General features: G+C 43.6%; 2 protein-coding genes across 5 annotated transcripts in view; both read right to left on the reverse strand.

The window, feature by feature from the left end:
• The window catches only part of pafah1b1a (platelet-activating factor acetylhydrolase 1b, regulatory subunit 1a), a 29,713-nt gene extending 22,504 nt beyond the window's left edge, over nucleotides 1-7,209 (reverse strand). Inside the window, exons 1-2 of one of the 2 annotated variants that reach the window (XM_072392517.1) lie at nucleotides 7,015-7,209; nucleotides 904-1,215 (exon numbers count right to left, since the gene is read on the reverse strand). In XM_072392517.1, the coding sequence (XP_072248618.1) occupies nucleotides 904-935 (32 nt within the window). In that variant the 5' untranslated portion in view covers nucleotides 936-1,215; nucleotides 7,015-7,209. Of the gene's footprint in view, nucleotides 1-903; nucleotides 1,216-5,798; nucleotides 5,818-7,014 lie in introns of those variants that run through there. The other variant, XM_072392518.1, reaches the window with a different exon arrangement.
• A 1,901-nt stretch (nucleotides 7,210-9,110) lies between these two features.
• On the reverse strand, nucleotides 9,111-26,700 carry cluha (clustered mitochondria (cluA/CLU1) homolog a). Of its 3 annotated transcripts, none has more exons than XM_072392522.1 (27): nucleotides 26,341-26,700; nucleotides 20,483-20,676; nucleotides 20,144-20,315; nucleotides 19,059-19,202; nucleotides 18,759-18,886; nucleotides 18,468-18,622; nucleotides 17,979-18,104; nucleotides 17,384-17,531; nucleotides 17,213-17,305; nucleotides 16,613-17,047; nucleotides 16,227-16,486; nucleotides 15,817-16,145; nucleotides 14,846-14,947; nucleotides 13,906-14,006; nucleotides 13,670-13,822; nucleotides 13,522-13,584; nucleotides 13,188-13,432; nucleotides 12,967-13,051; nucleotides 12,702-12,855; nucleotides 12,459-12,598; nucleotides 12,301-12,381; nucleotides 12,086-12,211; nucleotides 11,872-11,993; nucleotides 11,696-11,789; nucleotides 11,469-11,603; nucleotides 11,300-11,373; nucleotides 9,111-10,968 (listed from the first exon to the last, which is right to left on the reverse strand). In XM_072392522.1, the coding sequence occupies exons 1-27, from the start codon at nucleotides 26,474-26,476 to the stop codon at nucleotides 10,842-10,844; spliced, it is 4,122 nt and encodes a 1,373-aa protein (XP_072248623.1). In that variant the 5' UTR covers nucleotides 26,477-26,700; the 3' UTR covers nucleotides 9,111-10,841. The 3 variants fall into 3 exon arrangements, with proteins under 3 accessions (XP_072248623.1, XP_072248622.1, XP_072248624.1); XM_072392521.1 differs by having other exon boundaries at nucleotides 15,730-16,145; XM_072392523.1 differs by lacking the exon at nucleotides 26,341-26,700 and adding an exon at nucleotides 25,267-25,379 and having other exon boundaries at nucleotides 15,730-16,145.
• Between the last annotated feature and the right edge of the window lie 981 nt (nucleotides 26,701-27,681).

A 27,681-nucleotide genomic window follows, 5' to 3' on the forward strand; every position in this document is an offset into this window, starting at 1 on the left:
AACGTAATGCTAACTAGCAGTTAGCATTAGCTTGTGGTAATTGGACAAAAGAAACACAAAGCACACTTACATCGTCTGTCCTTTCCCCACGGATGGTCGATCCCTTTTTTAGGTAAAGTTTTGCTGCCAGTCCTACATTGCATTGTACTGAACCAAATTGTGGAAGCAGTCCATATCAAAATGTTTGGCGCACACACAGATAGGTTTATGCTGACCACGGCCGTAAAAAATAAACTTTATCCACTCCCGTCGTATGTCCTCTGAGACTGGGGTCTTATGCTGGTCACTGTGGCCAACAACAGAGCAACTTACATGCTTGGCTCTCAAATTCGCCGTACTGCCAACCGTTTTTCTTCTCTATGATGAATGAAATATGGGCGCCTCACCCGAGCTTTGCTCGTTTATAACCTGTAGGGCGTGGTGGGTGGAGACTGGGTGTTGGCCACTGCTGGAGAGTTCGGGAAGTGGGTCTGGATGAGAAAATTCGTCCGTAGGAGGGGGAGCGGAATCTGACTGGTTCGCCAAAACACGAGGGACAAGAGAGGGAGTGGCCACAGCAGTGCACGCAAAACGGATGCGGTTGTTGTTTTTAAACACACGGGGGAATTTAAATATTAGTGTAGAAGAGCTGGAAAAGTGATTTTTGCATAATATGTCCCCTTTAACATAGAAAAACAGGTCACTTGGAAAACCCTTAAAGAAACTAACTAACTAAACTAACCATGTTCATTCTTTCACAGTTGCACAGTGATATTAAAAGCATGAGGTTGTACAGGGCAGATGTGCACGTCTGAGACACATCACATGTTTTGCAACATAAAATCACAGCGTATTAGCACATAGCTTAAATCTGACATCATAATATCTCGGCTAAATGCTATGAAAGGTATGCGGACAACTTACAGTTCATCTCGTTGCCGTTGTGACAGCACCATGGTGACGGGGCAGTGTGGGCGGGGCTGGGAGGGATCCGAAGGTAATGTGAATCTTATACAGCTGCTGCGCTCTCCTCAGTCAGGAGATGAGCTGTGCTGATCCAAGCAACACGGGCAACGACGGGCTGCGTACTCCAGTGGCAGCCGGTAGGTTCTGTCCAAACAAAGACTCGGACTGAGGGAGGGGAACGCAGGAATCTGCCCCCCAACTGGCCGACTTCAGGGACAAGAGAAGCGGAGAGAGCCTGCAGACCAGTCACCAGCCAAGTCTACACTGCATCTGGAAAGCAAATGAAAAAGCAAAGTCAGCATTAGGTATGCATGGCAGATAACATGAAGAGTGGGTGGGGATGAAAATGTTTGTAGCTTTGGGTTACTGCCTCGATGTTTGCCTCGAACAACTGAGCTCCATTTTCTCCAAGAAAGATAATGTGATTCTCACCATAACACTCTGACACCATTCACAGTACACAGTCAGGCTATCTGCCACCACAATCTGTCATGCCACCACTCTTCTCTCACAGCAAATGCCTCTCCAAGTAGATACAAGAGTTGACCCACATTCTCTGAGCAACGTACTTCTCCTCTTAGGTTGCCAACAGAAAAAATAAAACGGGACACGGACGAGCGGGCTCAAGTAACGGTTGCGCTCTTGTCCAAATCTACCAACCCGACCATCTCATAACAATATCACATAAGAACCGGTTTGCCGGGCTGAGTGAAAATGACTAACATTTGTGCCAACAAAAGAAAACGAGAAATTGGAGCAGGTGTGAAGTACTGATGAGGAAAAAAAGAATAAATGTGATGCAGCTAATAATGATTTGAAGTCTATTTTCTCTCTGCTTCCTCATCTTGACACACAGTGGGCTCCAATTGAAATAAACCTCCTAGTCTGGTGAGACGAGCGTTTCTAAACGCGCACAAAGATGCAAACTAAGCCAAGTGGCCTTCTCAACTGAAAAAATAAATCAATACACACACACACAAGTTGGGCATGAAATCTGATTTAAGGTTAGGAGGCGCTGAATAAAAACAGTCATGAGGAATGGAAACACCCCAGGAAGCTGTACTAAAGAGAAAAAGATCTAATAAAAATCACACCTTTTCCATCTTAGCCAATGGTGCTGCAGTGACATTACCACAGGGGAAATTCCTCTCAGTCCTCTTTGCTTTTGTTTGCAGAAAAGGAGCACAGCTGCTTGAGGCTGCAGATGTAAGATTGTCACAACCATCGCACGCAGTCCATTCTGCTGAATTTATTAAGCATTTGTTGATGGTACACGTTTGCTTATCTATTTGCATATTTGACACTTGGACATTGCAGAAAACCTGCTAAACAGAGAGCGGCCTAACCTCTGGACCCTGATCTCACTGCTTGAAAGCAGTCCAAATGCCTGCCTACCTCTGGCTGTGTGTGGATTACGACAGGAAGGGGATTTCTGGCCGCTGTCCAGCATCTCAGCAGTGATTCAGGGTCACTGAGCTAAAAACACTAAAAAGATAGCAGAACTGACACTATAAAACGGCTTCATGTACAAAATATCTATAAAAAGATGTGCGGTATATCAACCTGTACAATTGCTGTTGTGTGAGAAAATGAGGTCATCAACTATATATTGATACTTCCCTATGTGCTGCTGGCAGCTGTGTGTATCCCTTAATGTGTTAGACACCCCTCTCTGAAAGCCTCATTTGTGGCATAAAAACTGAAAGAAGTATTTGCACAATCACATAAACAGGCAAATTGTCTCTGCACAACCGTGGCGTCTCGATTGAGGGAGAATGAGCTGCAGGCGTGGTGCATCTATAAATCTGCCCACTGATGGTTAATAATGGTAATGAGTCTTCCTCCCATCGATCCCCTGGTCTTTGTGTAGCAGCAGGAACTAAACAATAACAGGGCCCTTTCAGTAATGACTTTGTCAGATACAATTTGCTGATGAGGCCCTTTGAGTTATCTGCTGTTAAAATTCTGTATTTAACAAATAATGGAATAACATCCTCTGTTACTATTGGGCAAAGAATGCATCATTTAAGAGTCAGAAGTCTAAGAAACCACACCCATGGTCCTTTGTATGTGCACAAAATGTGTTTGCATTGAGAAAATTAAAAAAGTGATTTTTAAAAGCAAGCTTCTCAATTCAAAGCTGTCGACTAAAAACAAAAACATTCAACCAGAAATGCAAAAAACATGTAAAAAAAGGGGATGTTAAAATTGTGAAAACAAAAGCAGAAAAACTAGACAAACCTGAGAAGTCTCATCAGCATAAATGAAACATCGAGGGTTACAAAAGATCCAAACTTAAATGGTCTCGGCTCCAAATGTTATAGGAAAACATGACAACACCAGCAAAGTGTCAGGCGAGGAATGTGTGCAACATTTTTTGGAATAACCAATGTCGAACACACGCCCTTGTGGAACGCAGCACAAGAGGAGGAGAATAAAAACACCAGAACTACAATGAAGTCTAGATAACCGTGAGAAATTGTGTCCTGGCATTTTATCACAAAACAAACCCACGCAGCAATGCTGACAGTCACAGTTTTTAGCCGGTGGCTTTACGTCATCCTAGTTTAATAAGCAAGCATTCAAAGCTGCTGGAATCTGGAAAACCTTCATTTTCTCTTGGTGACGGAACATCATCGTCGACTGTATTTTACAAGCATTACAGAGCACTTCTAGAATGGTAAACGTAGCGATGAAATCCAAAAAACTGAACTAATAAACGATGCAGGAAAACAGGGCTGCCGCTAAACCGCTTGAGGCTTAACCAAAGAGAAAAATCTTAAAATGTTCATTGTTGGTTAATCAAAGTTGCAGCCATACGTTCAGCTCTCTTCAACATAATTTTAAAGCATCTATTATTCGAGCAATAGGTATAAAGACAAAGCCAAATGGCTAAAGTAGAGCCCTTTCAACAATGATATGTTTAAATCATCCACACGGTTTTCACACAAGCCCAAAAAAAACTCCAGGTTGAAATTAAATTCCAAATAGAAACAGGGGTTTTATGCAGAGTTGTCAGTTTTTGTTGGCATGTTAGCAAATTGGAAAGGTTTTCAAATAAAACCAAACTCTCTGGTAACTCTGGTAACCACTTGACCAAAACTGACTGCTAAGACGGCAACCAACAGCTTCTGAGGCTCATTAACGGTCGTGTTAAGCCTTCAGGCGACGTTGTCCGACATGCCACCATTCATCCAAACAGCTTGTCAATGCAGTCATTTGCAGGTTGATTGACAGTTGCTATTGGCAGCAAGAGGGTAATGAACAGTCAGCTGAGCGGAGGAAGGTCAACTTCTTGCAACTTGAGGAAAAAAAGCAATACGGGTGCCCTTCAGCCTAACATCATAAAGAAACAGGCTGACCAAAATAAAGAAAAGGCCCCTCTGCAAAACTGTGCTTTCTGTCTTTATGCCAATACTTGCAGTCTTTACTTTTATAGGATTACCTCGACTAAATTCGATGAAAGAGCTGTACAAAAATCACACACAGTCCTTTGCTCTCATCTCATCTTCCTGATCAACTGAAACCAACAGCCAGCAAAGCAACAATTGCTTTCTACTGCTTACACATACAGCTGGCGGTGCTGTGCCTCCACTGCTGACGGGGGGTGAATAGAGCCGGGCGCTGGGATGCACTTATTCAAATCAACTACAGAGGAAAATTGGGACTCTCGAAAAAAAAAAAAAAAAACATTTAAAGTAAAAACAAGCTGACCACACTCGATAGCTTCCGTCAGTGTAGGAGAAAAAGAAACATGTATGTATTATACACAAAAAACACAACAGATGTTCTATTACTAGCTGGAGGTTGAACTTTGAGACGGCTCAAGTTGGAGTGACCTCCACTCAGTCTGTACACACATATGTACACATGCCCCCTCTGTCCAGATCAGAAAAAGCTGCACCAGAACACAGATCAACCACAGCACCATAATCACTTGTTTCATGCAGCGACTCTCACATCATGCAGCAAAAAACAGCTCTGACCCGTCAAGGGAAGGACTAAACAAGACCTCTGACTGTGGTATCACCAGAAGACATTAAGATGTTAGCAGCAAGTCTTAAGATGGCCAACATGTTCAGAGCCTCTGCACGATTGTTCCCAAACTCATCCAGCTGTCATCTTGTCAACACATAAACGATGCGCACACACATCAAATCACCCACTCAATGTTAAAGGAGCCATGATTCATCAGACCAGGCCACCTACGTCACTCACTTCACACTAACGCCTCCGTTGTTGGTGCTGTTGGCAGCAAGTAAGAGTCACCATGGGTACTCTGAAGGGTTTAGAGCTATCGCAATCTAAAATTAACCTTTGACTCATCGGTCAAGGTCACTGATAAACTGGAGAAGAAAAAAAAAAAAAAAAAAAAAAAAAACTTATTTTCACAACGCCTAAAACAAATCATTTTTCAGTCTAAAATATCAGTTTCAATGTATCAGATTAATATAAAGCCTTATTTTGAGCAAAGACTTAAGACAAGAGAGCTAAATCTAAAGCAAAATTATTCTAATATCTTATTATGGTTCATTAACTGAATCCTGAATGCAGTTTTAAAGGTTTTTGCTTTCCAACACCAGTAATAACACCAATAAACTTAAAAGAAATGCTAAAATTGACTGAACTGAAACCACCCTTGGCCAAGAACTTAAGAGGAATTATCATCATCATCTCATACAGTCTACATACAGTTTACATCCATGTCACACAGTGTGGCAACAGGGCTGCTGAAATCTGGTTGTTTGGAGCCTCAAGAGACTGAATCTGCAGACATTAACAGTGATCAAAATCACTAGATTTCCCTTAAATAATTTAAACTCAGCAAGAGACTAAAACAGATACGGTCTTACCTGAAAAGGGATCGAATGCTTTTGTTTCCTTTTGAATCCTTTTTCAAATACAAACAATTTCATCAATAACCCATGATGCCATTGATCAGCTGCGGGGCGGTCCTCACCGGTATGGCTAAGAAAGTGAAGGCATCCAGGCACCGATAAATGGCTTATATCCCGTATCCAGCCCACGTTGGCCAAAAACAAAGCAAAAACCTTTTGAGCTGCTAAATTAATGACACGCAGTCATCAATCCACGCGAAAGAGGAGAAAGCCAGACATGCACATAGCGCTGAGGACTCACGCGGGCACACCGCCTCCGATGTGCTCCACCCTGATCTTCAAACAGGGTGCCAACAAACCGAGTGAAGCACAAACACACTTCAGCTGAGCGTGGCAGCGGCCATCAGCGAGCAGCCAGCAGTATGACAGCGGTCATCAGCAGGGAGGACGTCACCTGAGCAAACCGCTACCGGGCGACCTGACGTCCAATTTAAATAAAAACATCTAAAACAACGCAAACCAAATGACGACCGTCACCTCACGCCCTTTTCTAGTGCAAACAGTAGCAGATTCACAACTAACTGTATACACCATTAAATGTTTAAACAAGGCACCAATCACAGACCAAACATTACACAAACGATAACATCGTCTGACCAACATGTTGTGTGTTGTCGAGGTTTTCTGCAGGATTTAGAGCCCGTGTGCTGTTCAAAGACCTCTGCAAACTAACGACTGCTTATTAGTAACTTGGGACAGACGCCAAGCATAGCTTCAAGCTCCAGTGGCGTTTATATACTTAACACACCAAGACGTTTTTGACTGGTTCACCTGTCATCAGTGCCAGCAGGTATATTTAAGACGGTCTATGCCCGGTTGTCGTTAGCTAATGTTAGCTAAAGTTAACGCCAGCGAAGTTAGCCTCCCGGCAGAAAGTTAGCTCGTACGTTAACTCTTAACCCCGATGACAATGACAACACGTACTCCAGCTCGGTTATCTACATTTAACGTACACAACTTTAATCACCGTATGTGCATAACATAGCTTAACTGGACACAGGGATGAACTCCACTGACAGGGTACCTGCTGCTCCAGTCCAAGCGGCCTATCCGCCATTTTGAGACATAAAAAGGAGGTGCAAAAATTACAGCCACATCGTCATTTTCCCCACCTAACGCCAGATTCCTTCGACTGCGCCCGGCTTCATAATCGTGAACTACTTAAACTCACCCTATTGTTTGTGCCCGTGGATATTCTCAGCCGTCTCCAACGGTAACACGACCCGGCAGGGCATGAAATTTCCGCTCCAATATATGATCTTGTGATGTGGAGGTAAACTGTGCCCGTCTTGTCTCCTCAGCGCTGCTTGCTTGTTTTCTCGTCCGCTACTGCAGTCGCCTTCAACAGGGAACGCGCACGAAACTCGCGTTCACTGCTGAACGGGAGCGCGCACGCCCTTGACAGCAGAAAAAAAAACATTTTTTAATTTGAGCGTTAACTCTTGCCTGGCTGCTCCACAGCGGTGCTTTTGGAGTGGGAAATGACCATATAGACCACCTTTATACAGACAAACAAAGAGACACTGTCATCTTATATGAGCGTTTTCATTGAATGGGTGCATTTATGGTCACCCACCAGAATTAAACATTTTATTCCAGAAAAAAAAAACAATTGAATAGAGGACATGTCATTTTGTAAAGGAACAAGAGACAACAGAGCATCTCCAGAATCTTTTTTTGTTGTTTTCTTTGGTTAAATGTAGTCGTTTTTCAGCTTTGTGGGGTGTCTCATTGCCTGTGAGGTGTTTTGCTGATTCTGTTTTGTTGTTTACTGAAATGTTTTTGTCATTTTTGCTTTTTATTCCACCATCCTTTTGTAATTTTGTGAGATGGTGTCGTGTTTTTATCCGTTTCACCTCAGAGCTACTAAACTTTTGTATCAGTTCTACATCATAAGTATAAATATTTGTAATTTTACCCCTTTACCCTTATCTGGCAGCTTCAGCTGCACATTAACAATCCATACATAAAAACATGTTAATATAAAGCTCCATCTCAGCTCATTAAAACATTTTTTGTCCAGCTGTTACATTTAAATCCTTTATATTTAGCATTCCTTACCTTTATGATACAGTTGCGGTGAATTACATGAGTAATATCACCTCTTTTACTTAAGATCTGGTCACTTGTAAGAGTTATGGAAACCCCAAACAAATAGTTTAGTAGTTTTATTTTTATTCATTTGAATATAAAAGCATACTCAAACCAAAAAAAAGCTACACTTCAACACCACACATTACCAGGGCAAGCAGACTCGACCATATACTGGAGAGGCCGTTGTGCATAAACGATTTCATCAAAGTCAAACTCTCCCTCAACACACAGAGGCAACACATCCATATGACCTGAAGCAGTGAATTGCAGATTTGGGGATAGATATCACACTTTTCACAAACATTACCGTTTATAAAATGGCTTAAGCTCTTTGTAACTACCATTTGTTTTTTGCACGATTCATATCTTCAAACAAGTGACTTAATTTCTCACATGGGCAAACACTTATTCTTCACACCTGTTTTGCGCTTCAGGCATTCAGTGGAACGATACTGGAAATGGTGCATTTGCAGCGGCTGCGTGAAAGAATACACTTAAGTCTGGGATTTGTTTGAAACGGTGTTCTTTTCCATTTCAGATAACATCCTTTCATTCGTTTGTCTCAGAGATATTATTGCACTGTTTAAATTATGCAAACAAATTCTTTGAAATTTGTTCCCATAAATTATTACGATATCCAACGATTAGACCTAAGAGTCCGTGGGTCTGCGAGAGCTTCTGAAAAACAAATTTCTCATGTACGTTTTCAAAGTCAAACAAAACGTGCGCAAGTGTACAGAAACATCTCCAGTCTTTTAGGTCCATTTTTGCTTTTTACCTTCACAAGGAGAAGAATGTTACTGCGCCACCTCATGGACTCTGTTGGCGTTGCTGGTGAGCAACACTGGCAGGTGGGAAAAATGCAGAGTCAAAGGAAAATGAAATCTCAGATACAAGAGACCCAGAAAACAAAAGCAGGAGGCAAACTAGCTTTATATACTGTTCAGCTTTACCCTTCATCACCCCAAGTGCCGTTTAGAAGCATAAATAACAGGTACATACACGCCAAGCTCCGCAAACTGATGTGACGCGTTTCAGGAGAGAAATATTGTCTGAATAGGTCGCCAGTCGTTTCTGCATGTGGCTCCGTTGTTTCTGGCGTATCAGCCAGTACTGTAAAAAGTCCATCTTGCATGTCTTGTGCAAAGTAAAAATTGCATTTTCTGAAAACAATCAGCTTCAGCACCATCTCTCTATTGCTTTAATCAAGTACACCTACACACTGCAACAATTAAGAAACAAATTGCCATGGAGGGATACATTGCATGTATACAAACAAACCTTCAGCCTTTTTTTTTGGTACATTACACTGAGGCAGCCCTGCTTTTGTCCACTTTCGTGATGCTGTGCCTATTAACACGCAGCACGAGAAAGTGCACTGAAACCGCTCGACTCCTGGCTACTTTAGTCTCATATGAAAAGATGACATGATCCTGGAAATAGAAAACAAAAGAGGACAGAACACCCAGCTACATCAAATCTGTCACTACTGAGTTAGAAGCGGGTTAATTTCAGTACCAACTTCATTCATAAGCAGATTTATGGCCATGAATGTTTTAAGGAAAATGGGCACCTGCAATTCAACAGCAGCTTTTAACATGTCGAGATGTATTGAAACATTTGGAGAGCAAATTTTCGCTCAGCCTTTATTCAAGCTTTGCAAGCGGCAAAAGCAACGACAGCCCTGGCCCACAGATTTTCTGTCGGACTACACAAAGACGCACACTGTCACACATGCACATATTTTCTTTCAGTGTGTAAAAATAGAAGATTGAACACATCTAGTATATATTTAGAGAAATCTACGGTTAAAATGGACGTATTTCAATTCTGCTCTCTCCATTAACATCAAGAACTTGTCAAAATCCTATAGAGATTTATACATCTGTTCCACTTCTATACATTTTCTATAAAACAGACATGGCTTAAATTAACTGATGATCAACGGGCACAAAATACCTTCTCGATTCTCTTGTGCACTTTTACAAAAATCCATTTACCTAAAAAAAAAAAAAAAGAGGAAAAGAAGAAAAATGTGAAATAAAATCAAACTCGGTAATCGGTTGAAAGCTCACTTTGTTGTTTGCTTGCTCAGAGAAACAGGAACAAAAAGGACACAGTGGGCACCCTCCTGGGATGTTGTACGTACAAAGGACAGAATGATTAGATCAATTAACCATCGGCGACATGTAATGATGACGAGTGACTGCGGCAAAGTGACTCAAAGAAGCCATCAAAGAAGGGAATTTACATTCTGAAGCCCCGTTTTAAAAATCTCAAATTTACCCAATTGTATTCTTGTTTTAGTACACAGTAGAAAGAACCCCTGAGTTCTCGGACAGGGTAGGCGCTACATCACTTAAAGCACCCGGGGGAGACGGTCTACATGCCTGGGTATCTTCGAGGCTCTTTAGGCAATGGCGGGGTGAAACATGGTCCTGGGCTAACAGTACTGTGGGAAGTTTGAGCTGAGAAGAAACACGATTTGGAGAGGATGGTGCGGTGGATAAGGCTCTGGTATACAATGTCATGGTCATTCTTGGTCTCCTTTCGCTGGCTGCACACTTTTTCCAAATAATTTCTAAGCAGTCAACACCCTCAGTGACTTTATCCCCAGGTTCTTGGGCCCAAGATTTTTAAGATTGCACATTACATTGATTCTATGTGGTTTGTACTTTCTCCTCACTCCCTCTCCTACCTTGTAGGAAACTCCTGCTCTGTATTCCTTTGTCCTACAGTTCACACCGTTTGTCTCTAGACTGCCCTGACCCCACCCTCCCCCTGTAATTTCAATGCTGATTTAGACTGCTTGGTTCTCGGGTCCACAGGTGACTTGGCTGTATTGTCACGGCCTCCAACCCCTCCCCTTTAGCAGAAAGTTGCTGTGTTGAGGGCTTTAAAATATTAATCGATGGGGATTTTGTCTTCGAGTTCCAGTGGGGTGTCCTCAGTGGGCTCGTCGATCTTTCCCAGCTCCTGCAGCTGCTGTCGTCTCTGCACCTCGGCCTTCAAGTTCTCCAGATCCTTTTGACTGAAAAGGAAAAAGGAGAGCGTCTTGTTTGGTTTAAAGCTAACACAGAGCGATACTGCTAAAACAAAACAAAAAGTGGCGCAATAACAACAGGAAAACACAGTCAAATCCTAATTCACAACAATCTCTGTAACACTGGTCAGCTGATGATCCCAATAAATGTACATCTAATCTCCTCTGTGGTTAATTGAGCAGATTTTCTGAACTTTTTAAACATATGATGGCATGTTTACGTTCTTTATTAAAGACACAGCAGATTCAGTAAGTGTAGCATCTACAACACTTCCTATCTTTGTATCCAACTTCTATTTTCAAAGAGGCTCCTCTCTACCTGAGTGGTATAAAGATGATGCCGTTGATGATGTTGAGCTGTTCCAGGACGCTGGCCATACTGGGGGCAGTGAACTGGAAAACAGGACGACACGAAAACGTCAGTGCGAAATATTTTGGACAGACTATAAAGGGACGCACAGAAAAAAAGTCTGACTCTGAGCAGACACCTTGAGGGGCGTGATGCTGGCGTTGGAGCCGTTCTTGTAGATCTCGTTCATGGTTCTCTGCAGGGCCACAGCCTGCTGGGTGAGATACTTCAGATACTCTGAGCTCTCCTTGGTTTTCTCATGAGCCTCACCCATCTGAGAAGGAAAAAAAAAAAAAAAAAACACACTTAAGACATCCCTTCTTTTCTTATCATGAAAACCAGCATGTCAGCTCCTGCAGGGCCTACCTGGTTCTTGTAAATAGTGTAACCCTCCTTCTCATGCTGTAGCGCAGAGCGGAACTCGGCCTTGCTCTCGTAAACCCTCGCCACCAAATGATGGCTGAAATAAATAAAAAAAAAAGCAAAGTAAGTCATCATGTGAGCTGCACGTTTAATCATTAAAATGAGGACTATCGACCCACCTGAGAGCCACTTTGAGAGACCGGGGTCCGTGGTACTTTGTGTTGATGGTCAAAGCGTTCTCCAGGAATCTCAGAGATAGATCATACTCCATCACTCCGTGCAGCACCAGCCCGATGTTACTCTGAGAGCACAGAGGAGGCCTTTAGCATTTATTCTCATTTCATCAATAGAAGCAGCTAACATTTTCTTTAAATTCTCAGAGACTGCACTCACGTCTATTAGCGCCATCTCTGGGTGGTCCTCCCCGCAGACCAACAACATGAGGTAACGAGCGCGATAAAGCAGCTTCAGAGCAGTCGAAAGCTGGCCGTTTGCAAAGCAGTACAGAGCCAAGTGCATCTGAAACGTCACGGGAACAAGCATGAGGGTGAGAAGGCTACTCATCTTATTTAGCGAGACCAGAAGAACTTCTCCGTTTCGCAACTTACATATTCTTGAATTGTGTTGGGATGCTCGATGCCGAGGACTCTTTCACTCATCAGAACAGCCTTTTGCTGGTTGCTGAGAGCCTGCAGGCAAAAACACAAATGTCACTTATGACCTGAAACATACAACAACAAAGAGCTGTTGTTTATTTGCGCCGTACCTCAGGGTGGTCTCCCATGATGTAATTAAGGCGTGCCAGCAGGCGCAGACAGGCACAGATCTCTACATGCATGGCTCCGTACACATTGTTGAAGAGGTTCAAAGCCTCGTTGATCAACTCGCAGCCCTCCTTCAGAAAACCTGGAAATGACAAAGATCAACATTTAGATACAATTCGAACACAGAGTCCAATATTTAAAAATGACGCTCCTGCTCTAAATGTTTGACTCCATCTGAACGTCACCTTGCTGCACTTTGGCCTGCCCGCTCTGGAAGAAGTGGAAGGCATCTGAGGCTTTGGGGTTTACGTGCTTCACAACGGGGAAAATGTTCAGGATGTCTTCCTCAGTGAAGGCGGGCTTGTGGCGACTGTCAAAGTTGCACTCCTTTATCAGGATCTAGAAGTCAAACACAAAAACATTTCTTTAGGAGGAAAAAAAAAAAAAAAGGGGGAGAGCAGGAACGTTTGTCAAGGACATCTGACGAGGTCAAGATGGCTAAACTTTTACCTGGATGCCGGTTTTGATAGAAATTTCTCTGAGCAGGGTGATTTTCTGAAGACCGTATTTCTCCACCACCTGGTCGACGCTTTCACTGAGCAGGGAAAAAGTAAGAAAAAGCAAAAAGAAATCATCAAAACAGGATGTTAGTGACAGTTGGAAATACATGAATTAAAAGTAGTCTTGCCAATAACAAGTTTAGTGGCTGAACAACTTGTTTGGAGCCTCACCACTGCAGGATGAAGTGATAGTAGCTCTTGGCCTCGGAGGCAATGTTCTTCCACAACTCGCTGGGTGTCAGGCTGGCCCACGCCGTGTTGTCGCCGCCACCGGGGACTCTGTTGCGGCGTTTGCGGCTTTTGCGCCGTGACACCAGCTCGTCGGGAGGCAGGTGGGCGACTGCGTCGGGGAAGGAACTCAAGAAGCAGTTCAGGAAATGGCTTACAGCTGCAGACAGAGCAGACAACTCCACACCCTGCACGATAAGAAAACATTAAAAACAACCGCTGAAATGAAGGCTTTTCTGTAAGAAAGACCAGATTATATGTGTGATATGTTACGAACCTGGAGGTATGTTTTGAAGATATGTTTTGCACATCGAGTGATCAACTCAGTGATCCCTATTCTCTGTGATAAGGAAAGAAGAAGAAATGTCAGTGAAATGATCTGGAGTGTGCTGTGACGACACTGAGATTCGGGGAATCAGGCTCACGTAGAAGTGCTCTAGCTGGGCTTTGGCAGGGGTCTTGTCCACAAACTCCAGAACTGTTCCCAAATAGCGAACATTGATGCCTCTCTGGTGCAAGGCCTCTGTTAGTGTGGCTCCATCCATGGGCAGAGCGCTGTGGTCCAAACAGTCTTTAACCTGGTTAGAAAGCACATGGCATTCATTTGGCTTTCAACTCACGGCTCATAAATGGGTTTATTTCTCTGGTGAATATCACTGACCAGCGACGGGATCTGACAGGACACCAGGAAGGCAGCTGAGTCTTTGAGAAGCTGCTTCTGCTTCTTGACGTCTTCTGCGGAGTCCTCTGGGAAACGCACTCCTGGATTAACACACAAACACCATCACTTCATTGATTTATTTCCTTTTGTGAAGTAAACAGGACTGAAAATTAGCCCAAAAAAGGTTATTTTTGAGTCTTACTCAGCAAAAAGAAGTTCCATTCTTTTACCTAAACCCAAGTCCCCAAACCCAATTTATTCATATTCTGGATAGATGAAACAATGATTGTTTACAGCTGTTAACTGTCCACATCACCATATCAGATCATCCCAGATCTTACCAGTTAGTTGAATGGCAGAAGTTCAAGTAAAATCTTCTCTTAATAACCTTGCAAAATCCTAAAGCCTTGAAGCCAAAACACTAGTTTCTGAATATTTTGCAGCAATAAATTTCACAGAAAAGTTATACAGCTAATTCTTACAGCTATGATTAATCTGTCCTGTATCAATATAGTCATTTATTTAGTCCTGTAACAGAATGTACTAAATGAAGCCCAAATGCTTGATTTTATCCTGAAAATTAGCATTAACTTGGACTTTTTTAAAGAAGGTGCAAACTGCCCTTATACTTCCTTTGATGTTCAGTACCAATTTAATACAATCCATTAAAAAAAAATTGTAAACGGCATCAATGATTACATTTAGCACTGAGCCAAACTTTAAACTTTTTTTTGTTGCTTTTCTTAAGATTTGTAGAGTGAAACATTTTATTAGAACTGGGAATCTTAGTTGAGTTTGTGAGGAGGATCCATCAATCTGCAAACTTTTGTGGCAACAAAAACTTGAATAATTGTCTATCTTCATTTAGATGCTTAGAAACATGTAAAAGCTGCTTAATTAATTTAAGTTGAATCAATTCAATCATCATATTAATGCTCACCTGGAGAGAAGATGTCTGGATTGAAGCGGATATCAAAAGATGTGTTGCTGATGGAGCCGACCGCCTTGCAGGCGTTGAGGACCACTTCACGGCTTTTGGGGTCTGTGTGTCAGAAGGACCACAATGTGAAAATGTTAAAAGCAATGATGACAATCGGGTCAACATATCTAAAAAAAAAAAAGTTTCCTTTCTTACACCATGTCCACATTAAGTCCCCCCCTCCCCGTACTAAGACTGCGGCTGTTCCACGCTCAACTACAAGTTTTAGAAAACAGTGGAGACCATTGTTCTGTTCTTATTGTGCCAGAGTTAACCAAAACACCCTTCACCAGCTTACTGTAGACATGGCTTAAGCTACGGACCCACCACCACTTGATCTCTACTACAAACACCACTGATTAGGTCAGTCTGTTCAACATGCAGATTACAGTGATTCGGGTTCAGCTGAGCAGCACAAAATGAGATTACTTCTGCATTCCAAAGCACATCTGGGTTAATCAACAAAGCATCTGAGTATTCGGTTTATTGGGTCAAATCCTACAGCAAAGGGGTCACATGCTGGAGATAGGTGGTTTAGGGGCCAACACTCTTCCCCAGTGCAGAACTGGGACTGGACAGGGACAGCTAGTCGGGTTGAAAGAGGCAGCTGCTTGTTATAGAATGTTCTACCAGATATTCCAGTGCTCCAATGCTCTGGACATACTCACACAAATGCACGCACACGCTCTCTTGGTTTGCATCGGGTCAGTTGTTTTTTTTTTTTTTCTTGGTTTACTGCCACCTCTTTCTGATTTAACACTGCTTTTTTGTTAATTCAATAATCCACCCGAGTAGCTTTCCCCACATCGTCCCAGCCTTTTTTGGGGGGGCATTCCCGGACGTACCAATACCAGATCCATCTTCGGCAACTAAGGTCTCCGCCAGCTCTTTGGCCTGAGCTAATCCTGGAATACTTTCCTCAAGCTCCTTACCCTCCAGTGGGCTTTTGCACTCCCCATTCTGGGTTGCTGCAGGGTCTAGAGGCCCGTTTGTTGTGGGCTTCGAGGAGTTTTCGTCACTTTCGGGTGCCGTTTGCGAAGCAGCAGAGGTGCTGCTGTCTGACTGGCTTGTGCTATCTGTGGAGACATCTGCTGCATTAGAAGACTCCGCAGCAGTGGTCTGTGTCCGGGCTTTATCAGCACTGCTCTCTGTGGGTGTCTCTGAGCTTTCAGTGATGGCGGGTGCATCAGTCTTAATAGAGTCCTTGTTTGCCTTTTGCTGCATGAGCTGTAATGCTGCCATCTTCATGAAGAGAAGATATCTGAGGAGGAACAGCAAAGACATTTAAATCTTTGTCACGTTTGGACTGACACAAACTTTAACAGAAAAGCTCATCGCCTACCTGTGCTCAACAAAGGCCTCGATGAGCTCTTGGCGTAGACAAGCCAAGCGATGGCGATGCTGACGAGGAAGGCCCAGGCGTTGGCTCTCTGGAGACAGCTCCTCTCCATCCACAGGAAGAAAATTGAGGTCAGGAGGGAAGGTACGAAGAAGATCCAGGATGTAGTGTCTGCCATCATTTCCAATGATGCCTTTACATTCCACCGAGGAGCACAGCTCCACCGTCTCCTCCTTCTCATTCAGCACGCTGTGCTTCTGAACCTGATGGGCACAGAAACATGATTTTAAGACCTGTGTTCTGATTATACAGCATGTATGTTTACATTTAAAAGGCAAGGACGTGATATGAAAGTGCACCCGAGTCTATACAGCAGTCATGTTACCGACCTTTAGTGGTCTACTGGTCTTATCAAGCAGCTCCAGGTATTTGCTGTGAGTCACAACTGTCTTTCCAAAGTCAATGGAGCCGTAGATGACGCTCTGCTCCTGCTCGCGCTCCAGGATGCCTGGGATGATGGACTGGGCCGTGACTCGGTAGCCTCTGTAGTCCACCACTACTGTTCCCAGCGTGTAAAGACCCTCAACGTCCACTGCCCCGTAAGCTCGTACTCCATTCAAGTCATTGGTGGGCGCAGCGTGGGCGGCTGCGTCGCCACCCAGCTCACGATAGTGGTCCCGCACGTCGAAGCCCAGGCTGAAGAAGATGTTGTTCCAGATGAACATCTGCATCCTGGTTTCTTCACCGGGGTTGATTGCCATTACGTTACCATCAATTACCGCCATGGCGCCTCGAGTGGCAGCGGCTGCAAAGTCACTGTGGACCTGCAAGAGACAAAAACGCAGAAAGGTGCTAAAGATTTAGAAGAAAGAAAATATGTAAACTTAAACTGGCATCACATGACCCTTCAGCCAGTTAAGAAGGAATGCTTACAACCTAAAAACATACAGTAACGCGGCATAAAATGGGACTGAGAGGTTCATATATACCTTGAATATAGCTCTCTCCCTCAGCAGTCGCTCAGGCAGGTTCTTCCGGGGCAGCTCTCTGGTGGTCTGCAGCTCCTCGTTCCAGTCTCTGGTCTGAAGACACAAACCCACATTACCCACTGTGGATCATTTTATCACCGTATCGGCACTGCTGGTTTCAGCTGCACCCACCTGTCCAGGTATGTGCTCCTCATAACCCAGGCGGGAGGTGTAGGCGTCCTCAGCTCGGACACAGTCCATTGCGTGGTCGACCTGCGGAGCGGTCCAGCTGTACACCTGGAAAGGTGTGGCTATCCTCTCGAACGGGTGTCTCTGAACTCTGCAGCACAAACACAGTGAAACATTCGTTGTGGGTTTCCTTTTAAGCCGTTTAAATCGCTTTTATTTACATTTCAGGCAGTTAATTTGAAGTATGCTTTGAGCAGATTCTAAAACCACAAAGTTCTGCCTATAAATGCAGTAATTCTAATTTTCACTTATTGGGTTCTTATAGTAAATGAAGATGCTGACCAGCTCCTGAAAACAACAGGAAATCTCCAAGTTAAACAAATTAATGAGTTAAAAGATCAACTTTAGAAGTATCGTCAATGAGAAGCACCTCAAAGGTAAATCTAACAATAATAAAGAACAGAAGCTTTTGTAAAGTACAAAGTGACCATAGGTCAGAGGTACACTCAGTTCCTCTGTTATGGTCAAAAACAAAACAGCATGTACAAAGGAATTTAGTAACTTAGAGCTTTAACTGTAAGCACAACTCAGTTTAAACCTTTTCTTTTGCAGGGCAGTGAAGTTCTTCTTGAAGGCTGGGCTGATCTGACTCAGCAGCTCCACCAGAGAATGGCTCAGGAAGCTGGGATTGGCTGGTTTGGGGTTGAAGGTGTAGGTAGTTGATCTGAAACAAACACACAAGCCTCGTTGGTCACTTTAACATTGTTGCCAAAGAATGCATAACCTGATGTTTATAATCAACTGTAAAAATGTCAACTAGTGAAAAGAGCAGCTGTGATCAGATGGTTGGAAAAAACAAAAAGATTTTTGTCCAAAACACAGCACATTTCCCAGAATTGTGCTTCTAAGAACAATTCAATTACATATCATTATTTTGTTGGACTGCTGCACTTGTTACTTCAATAAGACTTCACTGTTTAACACACCTTCACATCTCTTGCACCTGCAATCATCTGATCAGACTTGGAAGTATCAAATATAATGATTGTAAAGACACATTGTAAAGATGGCTGAAATGCTGACTGACTGGTTGAGGTAGAAGCCACGAGTGGAGGCAGTGACACTGACATGGCGCTCCTCCACTGTCACAATGTACAGGTACATGAGGTCGCCGTGCATCTTCCTGTTTCCAGGTGGAGGGTTCCAGCCGCTCATGGTCAGGACCTTCAGGCACTGCATGGGCTGTTAATGAGGTTACATAAACAGAGTGACTACTGATGTTGCATTTATCTTTTTTTTTTTTTAAAAAAAACATAACCCTCAGGTTGTTTTATTACGTAAATGCATCAAATATGGCCAAGCACAGGCAGCTCCTAACCTTCCAGTCCTTGTTCTGTGGCTGGAGGGGCACCAGGGGGCGCTCTTTGCTTCCGGGCAGGATGTGCTCTGGAGGGGTGCAGTCAATCTGCTCCAGCTCGTTGCCCTTCTTCTTCCGCTTCCCACTATCTGCAACAACACAAGAGGAAGAACGGTGATACCTCCGCACACCGGACTCCATCGAGCCGAATGTGTCAAAACAAGGTAAACGGTAAAGGTTGACACAGCAGTCTTATGTCAGTCAGTAAGATTTATGCAACACTTTTATGCAGTCAGCTCAAAGCAGGAAAAACCAGAATACCCCCAAGGTCTCCATCAGTGAAGATGCTGAGGAAAGACAAGGAGTTGCAGTCCACTCCGTTGTAGGCATCCGAGGGATCCAGACTTTTCAGCAGGTCTCTGATGTGGCGCACGTGGATGCGAGCTTCACGCACCGTATAGGGCTCTGGAGAGCAAAAGACACAAAAAGCGGATCAAAACCGACAGCAAGCAGATGAAAAAGTAGCAGATAAGATGAATCAATATTTTTAATAAGCTATCACAGTTCACAAGGTCGTATTTTCCTTTTAAGGTAGTTCGCTGTCCTTCATTGTGTTAAAGAGCTTTTCGTGTGTGTAAAAGGTTTGATGAGTTAAAAAAAACCAGAGTCTGCACAAAAGGGAATTATTCTCTCCCGCTGAGGAGAAAAACCAGAGGCTGCCTGAAAGACGCGTTTATGGTCCAGCCTTCTCCATTTCATTCAACGCCATTAGCCTGTAACAAATCTCCTTACTCACTGCCTTCTACGTAGCTCGACACAAAGCAATTAAAGAACGCGCCACTGTCTTTCACTTCAAGGGAAAATAAGGTGCTGCAGCAACGAACAGCACGACAAAAACCAAGTCGACCTATTTTCATAGTCCTTTAGAATAGAACTAAGAATCTGTAAATGAGAAATTACACAGGCCAGCAGCAACAAAACAAAGCAAAATAAAATAAATATATGAGTAAATATGTGAATAAGAGCAGCTCTATCAGGAATTCAGCTGTCTTAATGTACACTTGTGTTTCATTGTTTTTACATAAAGTTTCATGTTACCGGCTTCTTCTTCTTCTGTGTACTTGGACGGAAACATTATCTAGCTGAGCGGGAGTAATCTGACTCCCAGCCTCATTATCTGGGCCTGTTAGTACTGCTTTGAAAAGTTCAGTTTCACACGATTTCAGTCAGACGAACAAGTTCAGATGTATTTCAAACGCTCAAAAGCTCCTCAACCGTGACATTTATCTGCATGAGGATATACACGCATATGGCTGATCAGGTTTATTAGGTTGCACCTCTCAGTGCTGACATCGTTGTTAACGCCGTGTGGTGTGGTTTTTGTTGTTTGTTGTCACGATTCTCACCTTCCACCACTTTGAGCAGCGAGCCCTCCTGCAGGCCCTCAATGGACTTGAGTTCCGCAAAGTTGTCCAACACGTTTCCGTCCAGCTGCAGCGAGAAGCAGGTGCGGTGGCAGGTGTCCTCGCGGTCCATCAACACCTGATGGATTTCCTGCACCATTTCTTGGGGGGATACCTGATGAGCGAGAGATAAGGGAGGCGATCGTTTGTTGCAACACAAATTCACCAAGAACATACACAACAATTCCAAGAAAAAAAAAAAACCCGGTCTCATAACAAATATAAAGAGTCTTCGCACATGCTACTGTTGTGTGTTGATGCTTGTGAGGAGCTAATCCTTACCTGCAGGTCAAATGGCTCTGTTCCAGGTGCCTGGATCTTAACAGTGAAGCCTGTGTCTTGGATCACTATCACTTCCTGTTCGTTGGAGTCCTCGCCTCCGTCCGCCTCGCCGTTCCCATCCTGCTTCGATTCTGCCTCCTCCGTATGCTCATGAGCCCCGTCACCATTCACCATGGCTGTATCTGCACTGCGTCCTGCGATGGAGGAAAGACGGACAATCCTCGATGAATCACAAGTCGTTTTAATCCAGATAAGTTAACAACGTCACATTCACCTGCAACATCTGATTTATTGTGGCTATTTTGGAAAAGAATGAAAACATTTTTTTTAAAAAAACATGTGACTTCTGGTGCTACACACTGAGTGATGCATGGTGACATATCTTTTAGCTCTGTTTGTGGTCACCACCTGCTCCTGGGGGAAATATCTGGTTATTTAACCCCGACATGCACCGCAGCATTCAACGGCTCGTCACTAACTAAGTCCGTCTGCAGTTTTTTGGCGAGTTCATGGAGCACAGAGGGTTTGCTGATTCAATATCTCATCCATTGCGCACCTGGCTACTCTACTGCTGACGTTAATCTGATGCACAAACTCATCCTGATGACAAAAAAACAAAAAACAACGCCAACAAACTGTATGGCAGCCAGGTCACAAACAAGGACAACAAACTGCGGGGCCAAGATGATCTCATAAAATATGAATAGAATAAATGGGTGAATAGAGCCAAAGCAGTACAGCGACACTGCGGTTCTGCTACAACATTTATTCAAAATACTGTCCTGCCTGAGATAATCTGACAAGTACAAACTAAAATCATGTTAAATCAACACAGTGATTCCCACAGGATACACACCTTTATCACGCCCAGACGCACAAAAAAGCCTATGGACACCATGGTGCCAGGTCCACAGGAAGTCGGCCATTTTGAGCGGAACATGCGTTTTGGAGCCATTTTTGCCCGTTTCCACACCTCGCATATGATCGAACTTATCCTACACACTAAATGCTAACGGCTTCAAACTTGGCCAGGTTACTCTTAAGCCATGGGGGATAAAAAAAAATCTTGCAAAGCTTTCTCAAACCTTAAAAGGGTGTGGCCGTGGCGAAACCTCAAAGTTCGACGACTGGCCATTGCTCGCCATGAAAAACAAAGACGCTCATCACTCCCACACACATTATTCAATCTACCCCAGACTTCATAGGTTGCACTTGGGCTCCACCCAGAACGCATACATATGACCAAAATTACACATGCTTTTAGAGCCACCTGCTGGTGGCCATAAACGTCACTTTTTACATCCGGCGGTACTACGCCTGACAGGGATTATATATATAGCTTGTTATAGCTTCATGTGTAAGTCGCTTTGGATAAAAGCGTCTGCTAAATGTATAAACATAACACAAACTCTCTCTCTCTCTCTATATATATATATATATATATATATATATATATATATATTTACACATATATATATATATATGTATAAATAAATAAATAAATAAAAGACTGTGGTGGCCTTCATTAATGGGAAACACTGCAACAAATGATTGTATCAGAAATTCGACAATAAGTAACCAGCTCATCTACCAAAGAAACCAGCTGAGACCAACTCTGTTGCAACAGCGGATGGAGTTCAGCCAGGAGGCCTTGAATGAAAAACGAAAAAAAAAAAATTCAGCATTCACCGGAGGGAATTAATGGTTACAAATCCAAAACCTCCATATCAGCTGAGTGCCATTCAGCAGCTGATTTGCCTTTTTAGAAACATTTGAGCTATGGCCATTTCCTCTCATAACATTTTCTTGACCAAGTTAAGGTGAGAGGAGAACGACGCGAATAAACGTGAGGCACACCGATTTAAAAGGAGCAGAGGTCGACTCTGCGGCTGTCAGACAACTGCTCCCTCTCAGTGGGACGCAACTGCTGCCAGCAAACGTGTCCTTGCTCGCTGTCGAAAGTAAAACACGGCATCAGGGTTATGTAGGAGAAGGGGCCAGAAGGGGGAGGAGGGACTCTGGAGCTGGACGGCGACCCCCGGGAGGGAATGGACCCACTAAAAAGGTGCAGGAGGTCACGCTCTGAATAACAAACACAACAGCTCGAGGGAGGTCACACAGAAAGGAGTAAGGCCTCGGTGTCGAGTGTTTCAGTGTAGCCGGATTCGTTTTCACCATCGCTGCACGCATGTTTAATTTCTTATCAAGACTTTGAATGCTCTTTAAAAGTCTGAAACAATGTTACGGGGCTTCACACGAGCATGAAGGTGACTAAGATTTGCTACAGAACAGACATGAAGGCATCCAAAAGGTTCATACAGATGACACAGCGAATCGGTGCACACAGACAACAAACTCACACAACCTTCTTAAGTTTCTTTAAATGCCAAGTTTTCTTATTTTGGATTAAATACATTTGCACTCAAAGTGCTTGGTCAGACATTACCACCATACCAGTACTTCTGGAAACTGATTGTTTAGTTTATAAATAACTGAGGAGAAGAAATACTTGTCATAGTTATGTAAGTGATACAGCCCCACAAACATTAAAGACTCCCTTTGATCATTCTTCAGCACGAGTAAAACACAACTGCCATATCTTGGCAATTTTTTTTTGGACCATCTCATCAGACGATTCTAATAGTTGATGATTCGTTTATACATGACATTAAATGCAGTTGGTGCCAGATGGGTAAAGTGCATTTAGTTTGCAAATAGCAGCGTCATATCTGAAGACAAAAATGATCCACAGGCCTTACTGAAATAAGAAGAGGGTGAGCAAGCTTCAGTCTGACAGTAATCAGGATCAAGGGAAGGATGGAGAAATAGTTTCGGCATGATGTACTTTGTGCTAAAATGTTTTAGTACACACGCCAAGTAGGACTGAAAAACATGGGAAGATCTGATACTGTTCCTACTCAGGTGTCCCACTATCTCATTTAATGACTTCTTTTTTTTTTTTTTTTTTTTTTTAAAATGCATCCCCTTCCCCTCCTGTATTCTGATGGCACCCGAGTGGAGATTTAGTTTCACAGACTATTGTCTCAGAGCTCCAGCACAACACCTGAATCAAGGCATTTATTCTGTATCCCTTTTTCAAGACAACATCTCACATACTGTGCAAATAATGTCGCGCCTGCTTGGGTGGAAACACACGACTAACGTCTAAAATCACAGACTTTACCAACAGCCATCGAAAACTAAACAACAAAAAGGCATGTGTGACCTTAGAGCCTCTTTCCACTAAAAGCATTACACTGACACGACTCCTCGCAATTACACTGTCACTGTTGGCGAAGCCCCACGCAAGGTCAAGGAAAGGAATCAATAGCACAAGGACACAAATCAGACACAATGAAACGTTGCGGGAAGCGCAGCGTGAACTGTAAATGACACACATTTCCTCTGAAATAAACTGAGAGCTCAGTTGATTCCCTTTCTCAAATGCACCACCGAGCAGTGAGTGTTTCTGTAGTTCACTGCACCAGCCCACCTCTTTAGGATAAATAACAGCGCTTGCAGCCAGCTATCTATCCACTCTGCAGCCCTTGACATGGGGACCATGGCTGCTGCCATGGCAACGCTAACCAGCCTGACAACCCTGAAAACAAAAACAGCACACAAGGCCTCTCTGTAATCCTGTTTGTTGGACCACAAAGTTTCATCCCCCTGCTGGACAGCGGACTCTCGCTTTTGCAAGACTGCGTGCACAGACTGGCTTTAAAAACTAACACCTGAATAAATGATTGTCAGCGGCGAATGACGGGAAAACATTTCACACACACACAAAACACACTCCCTCTTGACTCGATTCTTAATGACCTGATGCTTTATCTATTTATCTATATTGTGATGTCAAAACAAAAAAAAAGAAAAGAAAAGGTGAAGGCACCATTGTGACAGATGATCAGTCCCCGTTGTGTTGAGTGACCGTGTCAGTGATTCCTGGATTAACCAGGCCACTATTCACCCCACAGGAGCATTAAGCTCATTAAAACAACTGGGAGTGACCCTCACCTAAATGCATCTGCTCTGCTGCAAGTTTCTCCCGTTACAAACTCTTGACCAACACATGCCTGGCCCATCAATCTCGTCACGGTCTCATGAATGTGTGAGTGAGTTTCTGCAGCAGTGTTGCAGCTAACGATTACTACCGAGCCTTGGTTTGTTCACCAGTGGTTACAACCACTCCCCAGCTTAGTAGACGGCTTAGTACACCTTTCTATAGTGCAGACTACATCCCATGTTTTGTTGTTTTGCTTCATTTTAGCCAACAATATCAGATTAAAGATAATAAATTAATTGTTACACAACATTTAAGAAGCAAATCCTCACAACCGAGTGGGTGGAAACTTAATCATGGCAGGCTGCTGCCTACTTCAGCTCTAAGATATGATTATCCGGTAATTCAGTATTTGTTTCAGCTTCATCTTGGTGAATCTGCTGCACCGTGTGAGCTCATAGAAACAGTGAAAAGACAGCTGAAAGACAACTGCACATCTGGATACATAATAACAGGAATTGCATTAAAGCATTTTCACCCACAGAGCAGCACAAGCTCAGTCCCTGACGGGTGACACGCTGTCACCGGTGTATTTCTACAAAATGAGACCGGCAGTGACAATTCAAGGTCCCACACGTGAAGCTGACAAACAGGCTGCAGTGACTTCTGGAGCTCTGAAGTTGAGGTTAACTTCACCGGCTGACCTCAGGTCAGTTTAATCTGCCTCCGCTGACAACACTTTACGAGCCGCCACAATGACTTTAACTTGCATGTTACTCACCAGTTCACACGACTGTTCGTGTATTATTAGCGTAACCTTCCCTCTCACCGCGCATACACCATCATGACTTCTTCTACTAAAACCAGTTTCCGCTTCCCGGTCGAGAAGGAGCACCCGATTTGATCGTCCCCAGCGGGGTGGAGGGGGCCCGGTGAGAGGGCGACTACAAGCCGCTGGGCGAGTCGCCGACCTGACGTTAGTTAACACGCACTTTTAATACAGTAATAGAGTAGTAACATATCTGTCACGCAAGCTGGTAAACACACACTGCCCTGTTAAGAAATTAAATATCTTTCCGACTCCCCCATAATCATGTGGACAGTGAGAGGCTCCACTGAAGGTGACCTTCAGTCGGCTCCTCTGACATGCTGTTACCGAACATGTGAGTCAGTCAGAGCTTGCTCAACGCCAGCCTCTGCACTCTGTTCACTGGGACAATCATGTGCTTCATTTTCGATTTTTGTTCTGTCAAAGAAACAACCATTTAAAGTGCACGTTCTATGCTTTTAGGCGTTAAACGGCACGTTGAAAGTAATAAGACCGGCTGCGTGCTAGCTAGCTGACTAGCCGGCGAGCTAGCCTATGTGCATTCTGAACTGAGAAGCTAATGCTAATGTTAGCACACCGGCTAATTTGTTTGGGTTAGCCTGTCTCAGTTGCGGTGTCTGAGTGAAGTTCATACCAATGGCTGCGACCTATAGACGTGATCTTGTGGAAGTTGCTAGCTTGCTTACTCATATAGACGAGTAATATTAAATGGGCTTTTAGCGCAGGTTAACGCAAGACAATCCAAACACGCTCCTCAGGAGGTCTTTGAGGAAGGAGGCAAGGGTTAACCACCACCTTGGGGTCCGTCTGAGGACTTTAAAGTCACACAACAAAGTATGGAGGTGAATGTCACCAGCTTTGATGGCTATAGCACGGTGACAGAGCCTTCAAAACACTCAGTAAATCACACTGTTGCACAGGGATGCTGGCAACACGAAGCTGCATCGTTGCCATGTCTATTCTCTTAGGTGCGATCACTACATATTGCGTTGCACATGAGAGGCAAAGAGTCTGCAGCAGACTCACCACAGCCGCAGGAATCCTTCTCGCTCGTCCTGCTTGTCTCTTTGCTGTCGCGGGCTCCATCCCCCGCTTCATCCGCAAGATCAACCGGATTACAGTCAGGCACTGACGCCGGGATGTCATCTGTCTTGCTCACCATGGTCGGCAGTCAGTGTGGTGACAGAAATCCCCCCCGCAGCTTTGCTTCAGTGTGTGAGTCTTTTAGTGAAATGTTTCTTAAAAATGACAAATCTGTTTCTACGGCTAATGCAGGCTAGGTGGCTACATGCGAAGGGTACGGGCTTACAAAAACAAGTCTACCGAGGAAGGACAGTGCTGTACATGGTGGTGAACACACGTGGTTTTCTCCTCCCCTCCTCTCGACCTCTTTGCCTTTGCGTTGTTCTTCTCCACCCACTGAGCGTGGCGCTACGGAAAGCCGCGTGCGACAAACACATTTTTATAAGCTCATGACTTTTAAATTAAAATTTATTTTTGAATGCGGTGTGGATTTTCTGATCGGTGGCTCAGAGAAGAAAATACACATATAACTATATCAACAAACCAGCCTGAGACTGTTCCTGGTGGTGACTGACCTTTGACGTAGACACCATGTGCACAACTTTATAGTTGACTCAAGCAAGATGAAGTGAGTGCCACGTTTGAAAAGAAAACTTGGCAAAAATGCTGCCTAAACGCAGTCGTTTGATTTAACGCATACATTTGAGGAGATCCAACACTGAAACCCAAAAGGACAAAGACGCATTCTTAAGGATTGGGTTTAAAGATTAGGATTATTTAGTAATCTCACACTGAGCACAGCAGCTCTTACAATGAGAGCACTTTCTCCCTGATCAAAGTCTGTGAATGTCTGTTAAATGACAAACTGTTGTCAGGCTACCTTTATTTGATATGCCACATTTTTTGGGGCAATCTGATATAGTTGAACTATTACCCTATTAACCCTAAGGGGCATTTAGGATTTCCTTTACCGTTCCTTGCATGCACTTTGTTATCTATCATCACTTCTAAGAGGTGCACCATTGTAGAGTGTAGAGTTAGTGAATAGGATCTTATGAAACAAACTTGCTCAAATAAAAAGTTATTTTTTTAAGGTTATATTTGTTGGACATCATAAGATAACTTTATGATCCCAAACCGCAGATCATCTGAAACCCCTGAAGATACTCCTGCATCCTTTTCAGCCTCTTGGTTGCAGATGAAAACCGATTTTTTTAAAACTTCTAACCGGGTTAGTTATGTGGACATTTTTTAATAATCATAAAGGTTTTAGGGACACATGATAATTAATGACCCTTATTTAACTGCAGCTACAATAATCTCTTTATTACAGTCATGAATATA

Source organism: Leuresthes tenuis, unplaced genomic scaffold (genome assembly GCF_036924035.1).
Source record: "Leuresthes tenuis unplaced genomic scaffold, fLeuTen1.0.hap1 SCAF_9, whole genome shotgun sequence".
Taxonomy (NCBI): domain Eukaryota; kingdom Metazoa; phylum Chordata; class Actinopteri; order Atheriniformes; family Atherinopsidae; genus Leuresthes; species Leuresthes tenuis.